The sequence below is a fragment of the Pleurodeles waltl genome, chromosome 1_2 (genome assembly GCF_031143425.1).
Source record: "Pleurodeles waltl isolate 20211129_DDA chromosome 1_2, aPleWal1.hap1.20221129, whole genome shotgun sequence".
Lineage (NCBI taxonomy): Eukaryota > Metazoa > Chordata > Amphibia > Caudata > Salamandridae > Pleurodeles > Pleurodeles waltl.
This window is the reverse complement of record NC_090437.1, coordinates 267591988-267609546: the sequence shown is the minus strand read 5'-3', so window position 1 is coordinate 267609546 and position 17559 is coordinate 267591988. Positions and strand designations below refer to the sequence as shown.

Sequence of the window (17559 nt, the reverse complement as noted above, 5' to 3'; positions counted from 1 at the left end):
AATTCCCTCAGTGCTCGGTCATGCCACCCAGGGGAAACTACCAAGTCTTATTCCATTCCCACTTATAATAGATTCCAAGCTAAGTCAGCCCTTGAAGATCTAGACTGTGAGTAGTGAGAATACAGAGATTCATAAGAAGGAGGCACCTGCGATAAATACTCATGGGGGGCAGAAAAGGTATGATGACCCACCCAAAACACAAACGCCTACTGTTCAAAGGAGTACAAGGACAACTATTTCCAACTCACAGGACCAGAGTTCACTGAAAACGGAAATAGCTTTGCTATTTTGGAACTTGGCAGGCCTACGTAATAAGTTAACGCGGAATGGGCGAATTTCACTGAAGACTTCCCCTTTTTATGTTTACAGGGGACTTAGCTTTTGGATCCCATTCATATTAATGGATATAGTACATATCATACATCAGCCGTCCCTTCAAGGCACGGAAGGCCAAAAGGCAGACTATGTATTTCAAACAAGCTTGATAAACTTGAATGTGTTATTATCTAATCCATTCTATCAAGTGATTACGTGTGATTTTGGGAGGTCGATCCTCATAGTGGGTGTTAATTTTTTATTTTTTATAACAATGTTCCCATGTGTGAGGTTTCTATGATATGAGGTCAGCTGGGAGATGATTTAGAGAAAGCCTGTGTAAATTCGAGGAAAGAAAGGCTCATAATATGGGGTGGTGACTTTAATATCTATCTTTGCAAGGAATCCTCAGAAAAGGTATGTGGCTTAAATGAAGAATGTTTTGGGCCCTGGGTACACTTCACACACAATCATCAAGGAGACGTCATGAAGGAATTGATCTGTCTTTTGTAAACGAGATTTACTGTAGCGAGCCGCTATTCATATCCACCTTTAACGGCAGAGGAGCTGATACAGTGATAGATTATGTATTAATGTCCAGCCACTTTGCTCATACCTTGTCTAACTATCTAGTGCATTACATAGCAATCAGTGACCACTACCCACAGAGCCTACAGATCTCTCTAGCATCTGGTAAACAAGGACAAAAGGGCAATCCTGACATGGTTGACGACTTCGAATTGGCCTCATGCAACGGGTACTCCCTACGCTGGTCCCAAACAGAACCGCAAGGCCTTTTGAAACAACTAATCAGTGATTACACCACAGATTTCGGGGTATGCCTCAGCGACGATGTAGACCCAAATAAATGTGTCAGTGCCTTTTCCTAGATATCTCGAGGTGTGAAAAGAGCCCTCACCAATAACAGGGGGAAGTTGGGGCAGCAGAAAAACAGTGGCTGGTTTGACTCTGCTTGCACTAAGGCACACAAAAGGCTAAAGAAGGCCTTAAGTACTCCAACCAGATGTTTGAATGAGGTTCGTAGGCTGAGGCACGAATACAAGGTAGCAATTAAGACAAGGAAAGATTGCCTGAAAGAAAAAACATGGGAATCACTCCATAATGCCGGTGTTGAAAACGATAATATCCTTTTCTGGAAGATTATAAAATCTCCAATGCTGGGGGAAAGAGAAGATCCTAGATTGGAGATCGCTATAATGGAGGAGGATTGGATTGGTCATTTTTCTGAGATATATGGCACCGTACTTGTGACAAACCTGCATGAGCCTCCAATTGGTGATATCACCCAAAAAGATACCCGCCTGATTATAACACCTCCGATTACCCTAGAGGAACTAGTACGGGCTACTATTGCAAGTAAAGCTGGGAAATCCCCAGACCCCGATGGCGTGCCTGTGGATTTGTATAAGGCCAACACTCAGCTATGGGGCCCCCCCTGTTGACTAAGGTCCTGAGGGCCTCCTGCACTTCAGGGCCCATACCATCATGGGCAGAGTCTATTATTGTCCCCATATTCAAAAAAGGAGACCGCCTTAACCCAGCATGCTACAGACCCATTTCACTTCTTGAATCATTAGCTATAATAGCTGGTCGCATCATTCTAAACAGACTACAAGAATGGGCTGAAACAAATAACATCTTATCAGAACTTCAATATGGATTCCGCCCAGGGATTGGTTCGGTGGAAGAGGGATTGAATCTAAGAACAGAGATTGAATGTAAGCGTTATAATTGGGAAATATACTAAGATCAAGGAAGATAATTTATATCTGGCCTTCATAGACCGGTCCTCAGCATTTGACTGTAGTCCACAACACACTATGAAATATCCTGAATGATCTAGGGATAGACCAGACAATCATCCACTTTATAAGGGAGCTGTACACAGGAAGCCGGGCTAAGGTGAGATACGGGGCAAGGGGGGGAATGTTCTAGAACATTTGCTTTACAGAGCAGTACGTCAAGGTTGTGTATTAGTACCTTTTCTATTTTCGATATATATATATAAACAAGCTGGAGTCAGAACTAATAAGTAAATATAACGCTCTCTTCCAAATCGGACATCGCCCGATTCCAGCCTTACTTTATGCAGGTGAGGCTGTCCTAATGGCACGTACTCCATTAGCCCTTCAGCGACTTTTAACAACTTGTGTTAGCTTTATGTCAAAACTAGGCCTTACCATTAACCACTCTAAAACCTATATTCTGAAATGTGGCAAAAAGATACTTAAGACCCACGATATTACAATGCAAGGCAGAAAAATTGGAACCACAACATTCTCATATTTGGGAATCTTGTTTGACAAAGGTGGCTCCTGGTCACGGTGTATAAAAGTCAGAAAATTACAGTTCATCAAGACTAATATGGCACTGAAGAACCTTACAAAATGGCTAGGGACAATTATCCCACAGGACATGCTAAAAGTCTATAGAGCAAAATGTATTCCCACCGTTACATATGGGGTGGGCGTTTGGGGGTACACTAAATGTAACACCCTCCAAACAGCAGAAAATTATTTTCTGAAATTCCTTTGATCAGTACCAAGGGGCACTTCCTCATTTGTCTGTCAAGCAGAATTAGGGGTCCCTTACCTAAACGACTTAATAATGGTACAGCCTTTATTATTATTGCAGAAAATATGGACTTCAGAACATGTAGGCCTAAACCGGGCCGTTCTGTGGGATTGTTTGGCCTCCAGATTTTCTCTACGAGTCCCATGGTTGAAGTATATCATGAACTTTTGTAAGGATGTGGGACACTTAGAATACTATGAAAATCCAGAAACATTGGCTGATGTAAGCAGAGAAGACGTGAGGACCTTATCCCTCAAGTACTTAGCGGACTTGAGGTGGACAGTGGAAGCGCAACACAGTGTCAAGAATAATCCTCTTATGTTGACTGTGGATGGCATGCAACTTTACTTGATGTATGTAACAAAAGCCAGGCACCGGTTTGTCCTTTCTCGTTTAAGATTAGATACGTTTCATGGCCTGGTAACTTTTCCTACCATGAATGATTGGAGCGTGACACTAAGGGCCTGTCCATGTGATTTTGTTTCATCACAAAGCACCATACATGTAGTCTTATTCTGCAAACTGTACGACAGGAAGAGAAAACAATATATAATATCTTCTTTACGATCTTCCCTCATAGGTCAATGCCGTCCTGCGTTCTTATATCGTCATTCGCTCCCGTCCATCCAAAGAAGGCTGTTCTTAAGCAAATTTTGTATGCTCTTTAATTACTGCCAGGAAGAACTTAGACAAGATCGAAACTCGACATTGTTGAAGGCCCTCTTACTCTGACTCATTGTGATTAATGTATTCATAGAAATTACTTACCAGGCACACTCAATTATATATTTCTATGTGATGCTATGTAAATGGTTTTTATTACTTTTGTTCAGGATGTCTGATGAGGATGTGATTTACAAGTAGAAACTAGACCTTGGCCTAGTAATGTACTCCAAGGGTATTACACTATATTATAAGTCTTAGTTATCATTATATACGAAATGGATTTAACTAGAAATAGTTTTTACACATCCCGAAGACGGACTAGTAATGAATTCGTTTTCAGCGGAATTTTGCACTTTAGAAGATTTCTCTGTCAGCACTGATTGTTATTTTTCACTAAACAAGGAAGGAAATTGTATTCTTACTACACTATTTTACATAAAATGTATTTTTATTGTATTTTATTGAGTAATGAGCATTTGCTTAAGTATGTCAATTGTGGTTGTTCACAATTAGTCTAAAACCTTCTCATTTTGATTAACAAGAGATCTATCACGAAATGTGTCATTTTATGGTCTGCTGTATCGGACATAATTGGGGCAATGTTTTTGGTAAACTTTAAAATATAAGATACTACTATAACCAACTGTAGGAAAGTAGCCTCTTTCTAGCTTGGTACCCCACCCCCCCCCACCCAACAACCTCCACACCCCCTCCTTGCCCTCCCCCCCACACACACACTTTTGGCCTGATTGTCAGTGTTTGACTGTGTCTACTGGGGTCCTGCTAACCTGGACCCCAGTAGTTATGCTCTCTCGCTTAAATTTAGTTGTTGGTAACTCATCACTGTATTTCATCCCACAATTGGCACACTGGCGCCCATTATAAGTCTCTACTATATAGTACCTAGGTAGCCAGGGCACTGGGGTTCCAGGGGATCCCTATGGGCTGCAGCATATATTTTGCCACCCATAGGGAGCCCAAGCAAAGGGTTCTGCAGGACTGCCATTGCAGCCTGTGTGAAAAGGTGCAAGCAACTTTCCACTGACACTTTTCACTGCACCAGGTCACTTATAAGTCACCCCTATGGCAGGCCTTCCAGCCCAGAGGGCAGGGTGCAAAGTACCTGTGTGTGAGGACACCCCTGGCACTAGCAGAGGTACCCCCACGAACTCCAGGCCCATTTTCCCAGACTTTGTGAGTGGGGGGACTCAATTTTACATGTGTACTGGACATAGGTGAATACCTATGTCCAGCTACATAATGGTAAGTCTGAACATAGGCATGTCTGGAATCAAATGTGTTGAAATCATACCCCAAAGCTTTTGCAAGCATTGATTTTATGATTCCATGCACTCTGGGGGCTCCCTAGAGGACCCCCAGTATTGCCATTACAGCCTTCTGAAGGTCTCCAGGCAGCCCAAACTGCTGCCACCTTCCAGACAGGTTTCTGCCCTCCTGTTGCCTGAGATTGAGAAGCTCAAGCCCAGGAAGGCAGAACAAAGGATTTCCTTTGGGAGATGGGTGTTACACCCTCTCCCTTTGGAAATAGGTGTTACAGGCTTGGGAGGGGTAGCCTCCCCAGGCCACTAGCAATGCTTTGAAGGGCACATTTGGTGCCCTCCTTACATAAATCAGTCTTCACCGGTTCAGGGACCCCCAGTCCCTGCTGTGGCGTGAAACTGGACTTAGGAAAGGGGAGTGACCCTTTCCCTGTCCATCACCATCCCAGGAGTGGTGCTCAGAGCTCCTCTCCTTGGAGTTTTGTTGTCTTGGATTCAAGGTTGTAAGGGAACTCTGGGAGCATCTGAGTGGCCAGTGCCAGCAGATTATATCAGAGTCCCCTCCTGATAGGTGGTCACCCAGCTAGGTGACCAATCCCCCCCCCTTTCAGGGTTATTTAGGGTCTCTCAATTGGGTGGTTCCTCAGATTCGGATTGAAAGACTTCAGCAGGAATTCTCCGAAACCTCCACTTCGACTTCTTACGGAAGAAACTGCATCTGGACTCTTAAGGACCCTACAAGCTGCAACAAGGAAGAAATATGCATCCTGCAACATTGTATCTCCGGCTCCTTCCACCAACTGCAACGTTTCCCAAGACGTGCATTTTCTGAGGAAAGGCCATCTTTAGCCTGCATCAGAAGGAAGAAGAAATCTCCCTTGGGGTGAAGAAGTCACTTCCCTTCTTCTGCAGGCACCAACTGCAACAATGACCGGCTGCCCGGATCCCCTCTACTGCTGAGTTGTGTGGATCCTGCATCACGGGTGGGGGGCTGAAGTGATCCCGACGGTCCTCTCTTCCAGCTGTCCAACTTGGGTGGAGGTAGGCCCTTGCCTGCCCACCGAGGACAGTACCCCCATGCACTGCATCCTTTGCAGCTGCCAAGGCTGGTTAGCACCCTTTCCACAAGATCTTGAGGCATCTTGAAGCTCCAGCTCCAGCACTCTGTCCTGAGAAGCACAGCTCCCTAAGTGGTTCTCCAGCGACGTGGGAGCTTTTCTCATAGTGCTACGTGGGCCTCTTCTGCGACTCTCGTGTCCCAGTCCTGTGTCACTCCTGGGGGTGCTGCCTGGGCTCTTGTGGGCTCTCTGTGTTGCCGAGGGCCCCCTCTGACTCCCTCTCATGGTTAGAATCCACCTGGTCCTTCCTGGTCCCCGGCAGCTCCATTTTCCGCTAACCGCGAGTTTTGTGTGTGCCAAGGCTTGTTGGTGGAACCCGAAGATGAAAACCTGACTGCAATCCTCCTTCCGGCGTGGGACATCACCTGCATCATCCAGGAACCCAACTTCGTCTTCTTGGGTGCAGTGCTGACTTTTCTTCACCGGTGGTTCACTTCTTGCAACTTCATCCTGGTGGGTAGGGGCCCCTCCCCTTCCTGGACTCTTCTGTGCTTCTTGGACTTGGTCCCTTTCTTCCACAGGTCCTTTGGTCCAGGAATCCACTGTTGGTGTCTTGCAGTCTCTTCTTGGTTTTAAATAATTATTCTTCTCTGTGTGTACTCTGGGAAACCTGCTGTGATTTACTCCTGCTTTCCTGGTCGCAGGGGTGGGTTGTGGTACTTACCTTTGGGCTTTATTAGTACTCCCAGCTCTCCCCTACACACTACACTTACCTAGGTGGGGGACCAACTTTCACATTCCATTTTTTTAGTATATGGTTTGTTCTCCCACTAGGCCTATTTCTCTCTATAGTGATTTTCAGTAATTGCACTGTTTTCTAACTGCTTTATGCCTATTTCTGCATGCTAGTGTATATAATTTGTGTATTACTTACCTCCTAAGGGAGTATAGCCTCTATGGTAATTATGGTATTTGTGTCACCAAATTAAAGTACGTTTATTTTTGTAACATGGTGTTTTCTTTCATGTGTGTAAGTACTAAGTGTAACTACAGAAGTATTGCATGAGCTTTGCATGTCTCCTAGATAAGCATTGGCTGCTAGAGAGCCTGGCTTCTAGTCACTGTCTACTCTACACTAATAAGGGATACCTGGACCTGGTATAAGGTGTAAGTAACTTAGGTACCCACCACACAACAGGCCAGCCTCCTATATCAACAAGTTGCTGCTATTCTTGTACAACAGTCATCAAAGGAGTAGAAATGCTTTACTGATTAGTCAAACTGGAGATAGTTTCTATTTATTATTTGTAGTACTCAATATGGCAATGGAAAACATACTTTACACGAACAAGCTTTACAGGAAGGACTTCCTTTATAGGTAAACAGTAGATACTAATGACAAAACACTTATGACAAGCCATGGAAATATATAAAAATATATGTGACTATGAATGCAGCCTACCATTATCAAATATAATCAGAGCTGTAGCCACTGCCCCTTCTAGAGTGCTTGTCGATTTCACCAGCTAAAAGGGAAGATAGGCAAAAGTTAGCATACAAGTGATTTGTTAAGAGGGTATACATTTCTACCTTTAATGAAAAGTTAACATTGCTTCATTATATTATATAGTAAAAATGTAGATCTAAAATCCTGTCCAATACAGTGAACAGACTACAACAGTGGTTCCCAACCTGTGGTCTGGGGACCCCTGGGGGTCTGCAAAGCCTTCTCAGGGGGTCCGCGAGAGCCTAGAAAATTAATTTTTTTTAACAAATATTGACAAATTAGGTCCCCAGCTTCCAGTAATGACTCAGGCGGGGATCCCCGGATTCCCATCATGATTCAGTAGGGGGTCCCTGGGTTCCATTAATGTTAAAGTGGGGGTCCACAGAAATCAAAAGGTTGGGAACCACCGGACTACAAGATTGAGAGTTTAGGGGGCTTTAAAAAGAAAAAGATGATTATTAAGTGAATAACTGATTATTACATTTTCAACATCTGTTTTAGTTAGTTTGACAAATACAGTCAGTTTATGAAGGCCCTATACAGTACTGTCTCATACAGCTGTGTAATAATCAGTAATGTTATAACATTCAGTACAGATTAGTACTACAGAAGCGGTTTCTTAACTTTTCGACTTCTGTGGACCCCACTTAATCATTACTGGAACCCAGGCTACCCCCACTTAATCATTACTAGAATCTGAGGACCCACACTGAATCCTTGCTGAAAGCTGGGACCCCAGTAGAAGCATTTTCGATCATTTGAAATGCAAAACAATACACACAAAAAAAACAGAAACAAGTATTCATAAAGCAAATGCATAAATGATGACATTTTATTTAATTCACAAACAAATATAACACAACAATCAGAATTTTATCTGGAAGGTTAGAGCATTTCCAAATTCAATTTAGATCACTCATTGTTCATATTATATTCTTTTTGTTGCACATGCACTGGTCTCACAAATCAACCAGAGGTTGCTAACTCAATTTTTAGCCTCCAGTTTTACAGAACGTTAAAAAATTGTAAACATTACATTTTGCTTTTTCATTTATATGTACTTTAGCAATCTGTAAATATCATTTTGTCTAAGCAGTCGCAGACACCCAAGTAGACTTTGCAGAACCTCAGGGCACCCTGGACAACAGGTAACGAACCACTGTACTATAGAATTGACCTCCATGTGGACTTTGCCCATATACTGTACCCGGAAAGATGTTTTTCCAATTGCAAGTATTTAAACCAATGATTATTGTCATTATATCACAATTATAATCCCTGAAAGGTAGCAATCAATTACCTTCAGTCAGCTGATCAACAGATGTAACGTTTTATTTAATTGAAAGAGAAGAGGCATTGTCCATGACACTGAATGAAGGAATTGGGTAATCCTACACTGGCCAGTCACAGGAAATAACTGGAAATCCTTACATTTCACATTCTTCATACCAGAATGTAATTAGAGTAAGCAAAGTTTTCAGCCTGACTTAGTTATAAAAAAATAAAAATAAAGCAGGAAAAGCTAAATTTACCCTAGGAAACGAGATTCTGTATTTTCAAATAGAAAAAAGTAATTTTGAAAAAGAAGATTGAGTTCTGTTATTGTAAATGTTTAATTCTTTGTGAAATCAGACTTCCTAAGGCGATTCAAAAATACTATTTGAATTCCGGAAGATTCAGTGAAATGGTCATAGGTAATTTTGTATAGGCATGTTGCAGGTGTCAAACTGTCAATTCAAAGATTGTTAATAATTTCCGCTTTTAAAATTCTGACAGCAGAATAGTGCAAGTCAAAGTGTGCAAAAGACACAAATACAAGGGAAGAATCATCATTTTGATTAACGTTACTATCCCTAATGGGGAAAGTGTTAATTTTTCATTAAGAGCTGTTTAGGTTTCCTGAAAGATCAAAGTTAGCCATACAAATACAGGCAGAACTTGCCAACTAGTAGATCTCCTGCAGCATTTCATTAGCCAAGGATTTAATTACAGGCAGAGCAGCATGAGGGAGTTCATTTGTAACAATTGTGATGTTATCCACCTACGTCAAACTCTTTTAACAGAGTTCTTTACATGACATAATGGGGCGATATTACAGGAATATTTAACAGTAAAAATAAATGGTTCTATATAAGCACACAAGTCCAGGAGTTAACGACACCCACATGTACCACATTAAGCAGTGATAGTTTTAGAAATAGATTGATTCAAGCAAAGGGCCACTGCTGGAAGTATAAGGTTTTAGTTGTCTAAATAAATTCATTTGGTAAGTGTCAACTTTCCAAAACTTTCCACAAAAGATTAAATGTCATAACATGCAGTAAAACACAATTTTTGGCATAAAGAAAAATTGCCTCCAATCAGGTCTTTTAAAGCAAACTATCTCAAATAGGGCTGCGATCAAATTAGTATCATCAGCAGTTGATCTCTCTTCCACAAAGCTCCAGTGGCGTCTTGAAACAGAGTCAAGAATCACAATATTTAATCTGTTGGCTGACATTTTGCAAATACCTTAAGATCTGCATTTAGTAAAGACACTGGGATATAAAAAAAACTCCAGGGGTCTTTTGTCTTTTTATTTACTTATTTCTATAAAGAAAGATGGCAATATTAGCCCCAAGCCTCAATACTGGGACTGCTGTTTTAATAATGGCAAGCAGAATAATAAATACAAATAGATGAGGTCAGGTCTTCACATTGTCAATAGGATTCAGACAGAACCCCAATCATACCATGCCAACTTAATGGAAGGTGCTGCACGTTTATTTTATTTAAATCCACTGTTCTGTGCAGTGTTATGGATAGTAAGGTTATTCAAGATAACAGAGGGAAAATTTGCTATTTTACCTTGCCCTTTGCTTTAATAATCTTCATTATAAAGTTTTTAGGGTAATGTTGCATAGAAGGTTGCCAAATTTGATTTGAATCAGTTTGCATATCCTCCATGTTCATCTTGGATACTAAGGATTCAACACTGTGCCTGTCAACCTTGGCTAAAAGTGCATGTGCAGCGAATTCAGGTTGTTTTCATAAGTTTCCATATTTGAAGCACAGTGTCCTGCCATAGCTTTTCTCTAAGGTGGTCTGCATTTGAATTCTAAGACTTGTTTCAATGTATTATGAGGTTGAAGTGAGCCCTCGGAGCATTAAGTTAAACTAGGCTTTTTATGAAGTAGTCTAAAGTTTACCATATAACTGTGCTTCCTCTTCCATTTCTTTTTAAAAGTTTTAATGAAGACACTCATATCCAGCTTTGGAAAGCTTTGGAATAAGCCCTTTAAAGCATCCCATACAATATGAATGGCACTGCTAATCAAATCAGTCGTTTTTAAACAATTTAATTTCAAAGCAGACATATCTGAAAAAGTCCTAATTTTTAACTGCATACTCTCAAAATTTCTTCTTTCAGACTTTATGAACACCTAACTAATGTCACCATGATGAAACAATGGAAAAACAGCAATAGTAACTGGATGAACATCAGAAGAATTAGCCAAAGCAATATCCTGTGATACTACAAAAAAAATCTATTCCAGAATAATCTTTATGTACGGATTAGAAGTAAAAGCAGCCAACGAAGGATTGCAAAATGACTGGAAACCAAACAGATTAAAAAGTATGCATAAGCTATAGAATTATGCTTGGGCTTTAATATTTGCTAAGTGATAAAGAACACTGCCCAGGAGGAGGAAAGTATTTCTACAAAGCTGGATCGGATATAATATTGAGGTCTCCTCCCCAAAATCCAAAATTCTTTAAATAGACTATGGGCTAGATTACAACCTTGGCAGATGGGAAACTCCGTCACAAATGTGATGGCTATCCAGCACGCCGTTTTACAAGTTCCATAGGGAATCCAATCGGCCAATGTCATAATGAAGCCCGAACTCTGGAGGTTAGTTACTGCCAAAAAAAAATATAGCCTGAAATGGAATCAGAGACCAATTAGATAGAAAATGTTTTACCTTTTTACTTGCACTGTAGGATAACTCAGTGAACTGAATAATCTACTGATGTTTTAGACACTTTAGAGTTTACATTCAAAATTAATCTTATACTTGTGCCTTGAGTGGTAGCTAGATATATGCTTTAGAGTTTAAATTGTTTACGTAGCCACTTTCAGCTTGTGAAATGTGGATTCCTTGTATACATAAGAGGAATGGTTTTAAAGCTGTAATGCAAAGAGTCAACTGACTGTTTATTTAAGCTTCTAATCCCAATGATATTCCAATTTACATTTTTCAATTTGCCACAGATTTATTTTGTGGGTTGTCTATGATTCTTGAATATGCAGCGGGGGCTCAAGATTTACTATGATATCTCCCAACATTTTTGTTTAACTTGTGCTCAAATCCAACTCACCCCACCCGATCTTCCTGTTCCTCCCTAACCAAATATATTACAGCCCACTTTCGTCCCCCCCATGCTGTAATTTGCTACTGGAGCTCCCCCTCCCTGCACGGTAGCTTCCTGAACCCCTGCAATTTAACAATTGAGGTCACTGTGACAAAACTTTAGTGTGCAATTCTACTCATTTCTTCCAGATATAAGCAATACAAGGACGGGTTTCTAAGTGGAAAAATTTAATATATGTTAAGCATCTATCACTACCACTAAGAAATACATAAAAACAGAAGCCAACCAAGCCACTATCAAAGGTTTATTTCTTCTGACCTGTTCAAAATCAAATCAAATCATAAATATTTATAAAGCGCGCTACTCACCCGTGCAGGTCTCAAGGCGCTGGGGGAAGGGGTTACTGCTGCTCGAAGAGCCAGGTCTTGAGTAGTCTCCGGAAAGCGGAGTGGTCCTGAGGATGGTGGGGAGGGAGTTCCATGTCTTGGCCGCCAGGTAGGAGAAGGACCTCCCACCCGCCGTGGTGCGGCAGATGCGAGGGACGGCGGCGAGAGCGAGGTTGCCGGAGCGAAGAGCACGGGTGGGTGTGTAGAAGCTGAGGCGGCTGATGAGGTATTCGGGTCCTTTGTTGTGGAGGGCTTTGTGTGCGTGGGTGAGGAGTCGGAAGGTGATCCTTTTGTTGACGGGAAGCCAGTGCAGGTGTCTCAGGTGGGCGGAGATGTGGCTGTTGCGGGGTATGTTGAGGATGAGGCGGGCGGAGGCGTTTTGAATTTGTTGCAGACGTTTCTGGAGTTTAGCGGTGGTTCCTGCGTATAGGGTGTTGCCGTAGTCCAGGTGGCTCGTGACGAGGGCGCGGGTCACGGTATTTCTGGTGTCGGCGGGGATCCAACAGAAGATCTTTCGGAGCATGCGGAGGGTGAGGAAGCAGGAGGATGATACGGCGTTGACTTGTTTGGTCATGGTGAGAAGTGGGTCCAAGATTAAACCGAGGTTGCGTGCGTGGTCTGAGGGGGTCAGTGCGGTGCCAAGGGCCGTGGGCCACCAGGAGTCGTACCAGGCGGTCGGGGTGTTTCCGAGGATGAGGACTTCCGTTTTGTCTGAGTTCAGTTTCAAACGGCTCAGTTTCATCCAATCTGCGACGTCTTTCATTCCATCTTGCAGGTTGATCTTGGCGCTGGTTGGGTCCTTGGTGAGGGAAAGTATCAGTTGAGTGTCGTCGGCGTAGGAGGTGATGATGATGCTGTGTTTGCGTACCTGTTAGACTCTTGAGGTGGTTTGTCAGCAAATATTAATGTGTTTTCTACTAGTTTCTGAGCCTATTAAAAGAAGGGCAAAATTAAGTACACCCTGCCATGATAGCCTGCAGCTTGGAAGGATTTTTTGGATAAAATGAAGTACTTAATTTCAGGAATAGGTTAAGAAAATGAATGATCAATGGTTTTAAGTGGATGCGCTACTGATATCCGGATTGACAAAAAAGTAAAAAGAACTATATTTCTGGTTTAAAAAAACAGTGTCCTGCAGAATAATATTCACCATTTAGACCGCAGTTAAGAGCTTGATTTCAATCACCTCATATGTGCATTTCAAAGAATTTTAATTCCTGGTAGAAAAGAGACATTCCACTTTTGTTTGCCTTCAACACGTTAAAGGAATGGCTCCCAGGGCATAAGAACTGGCATCAGTGATCACATTTTACCCACAATGGTTTTAAAATTGAAGCATAAATAACAGCTTCTTTCACTGTATCAAATGTGTTAATAGATGAAGAGACCCTTTACCGTAGCTATACATTGTTGTATTTCTTAGGGGGGGGGGCAGGTAATAAGCCGGTGTCGTTTTTGGCTTTAGCATTTTCTTGAAAGCTAGGATTAGGCTACCATTAGTATAACCCCAGCTTTAGCTTTAAATAAGAAATACAGCTGTTGAGAGTACTTGCTAGGATGTAAACCTCAGCAACATTTAATAAAGTTAGTCTTTAACCTTACATGAAGCATATGTAAATATTTCTTTTGAGGCGGGTCAGGTCCAACTAGCCTCCCTTCGTACTTTGAAAGGTGAATAAGATGGTATTTTCAATTTTGTGCAGTTTTCCAGTGAAATAATTCTGGATTATAACCTGGGCTGCGTAATTTGGCAATGATAATGGTGCAGTTTATGAAAAGCAAGAGGTTAATGAATGCCTAAAGAGATAATTCACCAAAGATTCCAAAAGCAGCATCACTTTTATTTATAAGCTGAACGTGATGAAGGCAGAATGTGCACGGACCTAACTGCAGTTATGGAAAAATATGTTGTAGTATGAGAAAGGAATGACTTGGAGTTTTACAAAAGATAATTGTTGTGAGATTATAGCATAATCTTGGTTTAAACTTTTCTTTTGGGCGCTGCAAAACAATTTATAGTGGTCCACTAGAAGAAACCTCCTCTCCGTCTATCGCTCAGTGGTTTATGTGCCTTTAGCATGTCATGGTTATTGAAATTCCATCCCATAGGTTGGCACGTATTGATGTTAAGTTCCCCCTCACCTCGCAACCATTTAGCGACAATTTCACCTGCCTCTAACACACCTGTTTCACACTGCCACGGTATAAAGCACTTTGCCTCTTGGTGGCCTGACCACGGAAGACGGCGGTTACTCTGAGGAGCTCTGGCTGCCCTAATACTAAATCCAACACCATCTGGGGGAAACATGCCATTGTGGACGTGCAGCAGGCTCCCCGACACTGCACACATCACTGGGACATGGCAACTGTCTGATTCTGAGCTGGACTGGAGCCACGGCAGAGGAGGAAGCCTTTGCAGCTTGGGAGCCCCCTCGTTGCCTGATTGTTGCAGGCCGCAGTCAGCCCTGGAGGCCCAGGTCTGGAGTTATGGGGCTGATCCTCTCACGGGAAGCGCACTGGAGTGTTTGCACCCCAAACCCCCCTTCCACGCGACTCCAGATATTGTCACTGCATTGTCACCTGGCTGCAGAGCAACTCAGCACCTGACATTTACTGTGGGGTCCCATAGCTGTGAGGGGTTATCCGGCAGAGGCTCCATGGTCGATTCAGGCCACATTGAGGGTGAGGAGGTAGTGGTGGGGTGGCCCTGTGAGCCTTTCCCTGAAACTTGAAGGATCTGCTAGGGACTCTTTCCCCCCCCCCCCCCCCCCCCTTCCCCTTCTCAGGGCCGATCCTCATCTTTTTGGCAGTCGGCTGGGCAAGCGGATTGGGCCGTGAGCCACACACCTGAGAGAGGGGCACCAGTGGCTGGATTTGAAAGGGCAGATCAGACTGCGGGCAGGTGCAGGCTCAGCCAGGGACCACCCACCTTGCAGGCACATTGTGGCACTCTCTACCTCCTACAGCCCTTCTGTACCACATGCGAGAATTCAGCAGTTGAGTCTGGCCACAGGGCATGCCTGCAGTTCCCTATCTCGCCCCCTCTTCTGATGTAGCGGGGGGTACTGCAGGCCCTCCTTTGCTCCAGACCATGTGGCACCCTGGTGGACTGTGGAGCATTCGAAAAATCTCCAACAGCTTCTCCAGTGGAGTTACTCGGCATCCGTTTCCGGTTGTGTTGCATGGGCAGGCTTCCCCTGACGTCGTGCTCAGCTGATGGTGGGGGCTGGAGGTCTAATCCCCGATCTTGCCTGATGAGGCTGCCCTGCATGACAGGGGAGGGGGGGAAGCCAAGAGACATAATTTCCCCCTCTCCCTTAATGGATGATTTGGAGGGTAGCCTGTGCAGCTGTGGACATCCTGATTGTTTAAAGAGCCCAGGGATCGCCTAGTGCAGGACACATTCTGCTGTGTGATACTCAACGCTTCCACAGCCTCGCTCCCCATGACAGGAGTGGTGAAGCGAGAGATGACACAGGAGATGCGCTGTACTGTACCTCCTTTATCAGCCAGGAGTGTTCCATCTGGGCCTCTGGCTGTCTCTCGCCGCCACCGGACGCGGGATTGCCCTTCTGCAAGCTGGACCGGTGGTTCAGGGGCTTCAATGACCCCTGGCCTACAAGTCCGAGGGTTGGGCAAAGGGCTCCCTGACCCAATTCCACTTATCATTCGAGGCGCCATTCCTCAAGACCTTACTCCCGGCCACTAGGCAAGCCTTGAAAAATATTCTTGCTAAAGCAAGTCATATTTTATTAGGTCGAGCTATATATTCAGGACCTACTCACCCCTTCTGGTGAGTTGACAAAGAAAAGGTGTTCTGTTCAGTCAGAAAGTGAAGGAGCAATAAAGACGCCTTTAAATCTTGTTCCTGTCACATTTGCTCGATATTCAGAGACAAAGGTCAAAAGGTCAGTTTGACTTCTTACAATTCCTCCTAGCTGCAGAGCTCCAGGACTTTGTAAGGTGAACTGTCTGCCATGCTGTGTGTGAAATTAAATCTGTAGTGTGTCAGGTTCTTCCTAACACATCTAAAAAAATAACTATTTCAACTGTACAAACATTTCAAAATATATTCCAGCAGTTGTGAAAGCCCACTTTTTATTCTTCTGTGTGATGAAAAAAATATTTTAATAGGATGAAAACAAATCAGGATACTTTACTTGGTAATGTGCAAATGATAAATATGTTTTCTGAAACCCAATTTTCACGGATTGTTTACATGCCAAATAGGTTTATCAGAAAAGCTGCAACTTAATGGGAGGGTTTTTGTACATTTCTTGTAAATGACGTGTGCTACCACATCATTCTTTAGTAGTATATTTATTAAAAGTGAGCATTTAAACAATCTGAGAAACACTCCTGCCCTTATGGCAATGCTATTAGTAAACTAAGAGGCAAGACAATGATCATGTGTAGCCTATATATAGGCAAGGTTCTTATTATACATGAAGCTAACATTTAGTCTATTTAATAAAAAAAATAGTTTTTTTTGTACAGCAGAGATGCTGAACTCACATATGTGCATTCATGTGAGAATGAAATGAAGAAAAAGGAGACTCTGTAAATAAAATATTGGCATAGGATCACAGAATTTGAGACCTGTTTACAGGTCAAGTACATTACGGTTAGGTTGAGTAGATTGTTCAAGTTATTCAACCTGCTGGTCTAGTAACATTTTTATGGTTTTTCAAAGCCTTATGACTTAGAGGGTGACTTGGAGATCCATGGGGTAGGGAAAAGGCTTATTGGGGAGACTCCTTTCGGGTAGGGCACAGTTTCATGTAAGTTGGCCAGGCTACAAGGGTTCAAGCGTTGGGATCATTGGAATCTCCAGATTGAGGGATGTCTTCCCTGGCAATGTGAGGAAACCCTTTGCCGTTCTTCAAGACAAGTTCCAACTCCATCGGACCCAATTTTACAGGTATATGCAAAAGTGCCACATGCTCACCCCATATGGCATCCACACAAATGATCTCCCTGAATTTAGTCCCTTGGAGGCCTACTAACATTCCCGCCCATAAGGTTTCAGTTACATACCGCACCTTGGTGATCAATGCCCTGCATACATTCTTGGCCCTCATTATCTGGGCCCTACTAGAGGATGGTGACTGGGGAGAGGCATTGGCCTCCCCTCACGAGCCAGCGATAGCTTCCCAGTACTACCTCATCCAGCTGTGTTATCTTCACAGAATCTACTACACTAGAGAGATACTGTGGAAAAGGGCATGGTTGAAAGTAAAACCAGCGATGTAAAGCAGCGAGCATGACCGTGTTGAACATCCCTTCAAACTGGGGTGGCATGGTGAGCAAAAAAACTATGGATTAAACCCAGATCTATGACTGGGGGTGAGTGTTTGACAATGTTCAGCATTCCGTCCATCACTTGTTGTTTTTGC

At 43.0% G+C, this 17559-nt stretch overlaps 1 protein-coding gene across 2 annotated transcripts in view; it reads right to left on the bottom strand.

Annotated features, from left to right (window-relative positions):
- Window positions 1-17559, bottom strand: part of SMARCAD1 (SNF2 related chromatin remodeling ATPase with DExD box 1) — a 690140-nt gene that overhangs the window by 563077 nt on the left and 109504 nt on the right. For both annotated transcript variants that reach the window (XM_069238045.1, XM_069238053.1), the window contains one exon: window positions 7377-7440. In XM_069238045.1, coding sequence (XP_069094146.1) covers window positions 7377-7440 — 64 coding nt within the window. The remainder of the gene's footprint in view (window positions 1-7376; window positions 7441-17559) is intronic.